Source organism: Tribolium madens, unplaced genomic scaffold, assembly GCF_015345945.1.
Source record: "Tribolium madens isolate multiple individuals breed KSU strain unplaced genomic scaffold, Tmad_KSU_1.1 Scaffold_96;HRSCAF=242;Tcas5.2_LG5, whole genome shotgun sequence".
Classification (NCBI taxonomy): Eukaryota; Metazoa; Arthropoda; class Insecta; order Coleoptera; family Tenebrionidae; genus Tribolium; species Tribolium madens.
The window spans coordinates 15,967,894-15,972,448 of NW_025401068.1; the positions used below are offsets into that span (position 1 = coordinate 15,967,894).

Here is a 4,555-nt window from a genome sequence, read left to right on the forward strand (position 1 = left end):
AGATAATTTTTTTGTGCTTTTTTTTGCCATCAGCGATGGCTCACTTATGCATTATTGCCCACATTAAAAATTTCAACAAAATTGGTTCATAAATAATGAAGATAGAGCAATTTGTAGTATAATGATAGTGCTAAGCTAGCCCCCAAAATTTAAAAATGAGGGCTAAAACCGCTTGGCAAATCATCAAAAAAATTTCAAAAAATTCGACAAATTGGTTCTGTACAAATAATGCAAAATTTAGAACAATTTGAAACATATCAAGTCCGAAATGAACAATTTTCTGATTCAAAATATTCCAAAAAAATTCAAATTCTCAAACACAAGACCATCTTTTGTGTTTCTTGCCAGCGATTGCTCACTTAGTATGAATTACAGAAACATAAAAAATTTCAAGAAAATCGGTGAACGATTTATGAATTTTTTTTTTTTTAAGCTATACGTACCACCAAAATTTACAAATACCTAAGGGCTAATAATTTTACTAATTTTTGTTCTCTTTCATTTTATATTGTTTTTCATGTCTTGAATTTTGAATGTAAAACATTAGTCATTCTTCATTCTGTTTTGTTTTGTCTTGCTTATACGCCCAAATAAAAAAAGCAAATTAGAACCTGATATAACATTAAAATTATACATATTTTATTCACTTTTAGTTTCAGCAAAAATAGTGATTTTGTTTTAATAGTTCAAAAAAAGTTATAAAAGACATAAAAAATCAGTCACTGTTTTCCATAGTTTAATGAAAAATTTTTTTTACAATCTATTTACACCGAATTTGAAAATGAAAGCATTTAAGTATCTTAAAACAAAATTTTGTTCTTAATATTTATTTATAAGAGTAAGAATTTTTAGAGCGATTTAATGGCGAAAAGGTCTCTAAAACATTATTAGTTTCATATAACAACAAAATATGAAATAATAAATTTAGAAAAAAAACATATAATAACAAATATTTTCATCGTTCACTTCACCACAATTATTATACAGAGTGGTTATAAATGATTTTCATCTAGCCAGCTGTGAATTTTCCATGTAAAATAAAAAATGCCGCTTTACGAAAAAGGGGTACCTACTTGTTTTAACTCAAAATTTAAAAAATCGCCGTTTACTAAGCGTCCACTTCGAAAATAGACTTCAATTATAAACTTGTTTTCTTCCAAAGTATACATTATTATCAATTATTATTGGAAATTAGTTGAAACAATAAAAGTTTAATTAACAACAATTTAGTATTAATTAATAAGTGACACTAATGACAGAACTAGAGCTTTCAAAAAAGTAGAGCGGCACAAATAAAGTTACATGCAAAAAAATTCCAAAGCTGGCTAGATGAAAATCATTTATAACCACTCTGTAATTTACTTATGGTAAACGCCAACAAGTCGCGCTAATTTTAATCAATTGTTTTTGTGATTTGTATGCTTGTTTGAAAAATATTTTGCAAAATAAATGAGTCTCTGGTTCATAAATAATATCAATTTCGATTTGATTTTGTAATTTTTTTGCCTGCTTCAACGAAATTTTTAAAATTTTCTTTGTTGTTATCTCAAAAACGTGCTTAAACAAAGAGCAAAAACAACGCCATTTTTGGCCGAATTTGTGGAATTATTGGATTGTTTTTAACGAAATTTCAAAATTTTGATCCTGTCTCTGGTTCTCTCTGGTTGAAAACGTTAAAAATGCTCAAAAAACAGTTTTTCCATTTCGAAAAAATCACCAGCTACTAGAATTTTTACAAAAGTTTTCACCAAATCATTACAACATGAAAATCACTAGATCTGGTGAAATTTCACACCTGGCAACACTACCACTACCCCATTTAAAAACTTACATCATTGGGACCAATACTGATGACGATATCGTAAGTCCCAACCCACTTGGGCGTGTATGACACTAGATATTCCCCAGGTTTTGGGCTTTGTATATGCGCTTCAATAGTCCCTTCCACGGCTTCAATCTGTACTCTGGGTTGTATAACACTACTGACCGTAAAAGAAGTCCTTTCGCCCACTTGCCCACTTTCGAGACCTCGACCCACAGCTCTTGGTGGTGGTGTTGGACCAATAGGCCCCACACCCAAAGCCAAAGGTGAGCTTTTCACAGGCACACCCCCATACGTAATACTGACTTGGTACAGTCCAGCCATAGTCGGTAAAAACGAAATCTGTTTCAAATTATCCTCGAGGAGGTATTCTTGAGTCGGCATTGTTTGCCCAATCGGGTTGGTCACTTGGACTTCCAAATCAGCATCACCCGAATTTTTGGTTGACACTGTGGAAAAAATCACTAACGGCGCTAAAAAAAAACACCAACTTACCATTAAAAGTGACCCTTTCACCGACATTCCCTTGGACGTGGGGAATATCCACGATTCTGACAATTTCTGGATCAAACCCTTCACAATGAAAAGGACTTCCACTGACCGGTTTGGACTGATGCAAGACTTCAATTTTGTGGCTTCCCACCTCTCTAGCCGTGTATTCAGTTTGCAACTTCCCAGTTTTGGTCTGATAACACCTGACGGGGACCGCCGAGCCCCCAGGTCCACTAATAACAACATCAAACTCCCTTGCACTTCTTCCAAGAGTGTCAATTTGGAACGAGGTGACTTTCCCGACTCGGGCTTGGTACAAGCCGAGGCCCCCAGCCCAGGGCTCGTTCCKCGGCCCTTTGACCGGCACCTCCAACACCCCAAATTTGGGCACATTGTTGTAAAAGAGTGTGACACGATGTGGGGCTGCATGAATTGGGTGAAACACAATTTCCCACATGTTGGGGTTGGTGGGACTTTGACGCACACTATGGGCAACATCTTTGTTACCAATTCTAACACAAGCTGTCAATTTTCCAGGACCAACTTTGTTCATATTAATACCAACAACAGCAGGGCGATGACAAAGTGCTTCAGGTGCGTTAATAATGTCAATTTTTGACGTGTCAAAGACATGGATGGTGCGTGTTGCGATGATTTCATGGCCGCGGTAGATTTGTACTCGATAMGTYCCAGTTTGGGTTAGACTAAACTCGGCTTTGGAGTTGGTAACAATGTATTTGACGTGGTGGTTGTTGTTATCAGTGATTTCGAGTTTGTGTTGGTCACTTGGTAAGTCAATGTAGGAGATGGTACCGATTTGGACATACTGTGTGGCTTCRACTACCGAACAATGAAACGGACTTCCKACCACAGACATGTCATTGAAAGTTATATTGACAWAATGGTCTTCAGGGGTTTGTGGAACAAAAGTCACGTCATACAACCCTCGAGCACACGCCACCACTTCCGCTTTGATGGTAGTGTGTTGGGTGGACACCACCAACTCCAAGGTACCCTCCCCGGCCTGCGCAGCGTCCACACTAAACGTTACAGGTTTACCAACCTCCAAATTGTTCAAATCGTCCAAAATGTGGTTTTTTCGCCCCGGTAAGCCCGAAACMATGACTTTGTTAACGTCGTAGACGTTGCAACTGAAGGGTGAGCCAATCACGTGTTGGTCGTTTATCAAAATGGCGACGGAATGGCGGCCGACCACTTCCGGTGTGAAGCGGGCAATGTAGGTGTCTCCAGTGTGGGTCAARTTTGTCGGGAGGATTTTGCCACTGGGGGCTGTGGTTATGACTTGGGGTTCTCCCGTTGGGACTCCTTCGATTTTTATTTCAGCGCTGTGCCCCACTGCGGCCAATTCGATGCCCGAACCGGAAACGGGAATGCGGGGTTGGGTGTTTCCGGGACTTACTTTGCAGCTGAAGGGCGAGCCCGGAACTGGTTGGCCGTTAAATCTAAAATTTGGTTTAAAAATAACGATTTCAGTTTTTTTCAGTTGTTTCAGAATCTTGTTTATTTTAAGGAAGTCAGGCAAATGACAATTATTTTCGAAATTCTATCTCATTAAAACAAAAGTTTGTTTCAAAATTTCTTTTTCGAAAATTGGAAATTTTAATTTCTTTATTATTTCGTTTTCTCACTTCTCACGATTGTGTGAGAAACACAGAGCATTCCCCAAGTAATTTATGATTTATTTAATAATAACACAAAAATGTCAAAAAAGAAAAATGTTTAGAAATATACAAAGTAAAAAAAAATCAAACTCTAAAATGTGACATAAATTTGATTTGGCAATAAATACGTTATTTGATCTGGTTTATTTTAACGACAATCAAAAATAAATAAAATCAGTGATATTATTTTAGTTTTTTAAGAATGTCGTTTATTTTAAGAAAATCTTTATTTCGGCTTGTTTAGTTCGATTTTCCTTTTTTTTTTTTTTGAAGACACTTTTTTATTACAAAAATTCAAAAAAATTGTTATTAGAAATTTGTTTCAAAATTTCTTTTTGGGAAAATCAAAATTTGGATCGTGATTTTAATGTAATAGTAACACGATAAAAATGTTTAGAAACATAAAAAGTACAACTCTCTGTGACTAAAATTTGGCAAAAATATGTTATTTCGAATTATTTATTTTGATTTGGTTTATTTTAACGACAATCAAAAAATAAAATAAAAACAAACTTTCAGTATAATTTCAGCTGAATCTCGTTTATTTTAAGAAAATCTT

The 4,555-nt window shown here is 35.5% G+C and overlaps 1 protein-coding gene across 1 annotated transcript in view; it reads right to left on the reverse strand.

Moving 5' to 3' along the window:
- Positions 1–4,555, reverse strand: part of LOC123013683 (filamin-A) — a 53,581-nt gene that overhangs the window by 3,872 nt on the left and 45,154 nt on the right. The window contains exons 15-16 of the mRNA XM_044412382.1: positions 2,318–3,777; positions 1,832–2,271 (exon numbers count right to left, since the gene is read on the reverse strand). Of these exons, the coding sequence (XP_044268317.1) occupies positions 1,832–2,271; positions 2,318–3,777 (1,900 nt within the window). The remainder of the gene's footprint in view (positions 1–1,831; positions 2,272–2,317; positions 3,778–4,555) is intronic.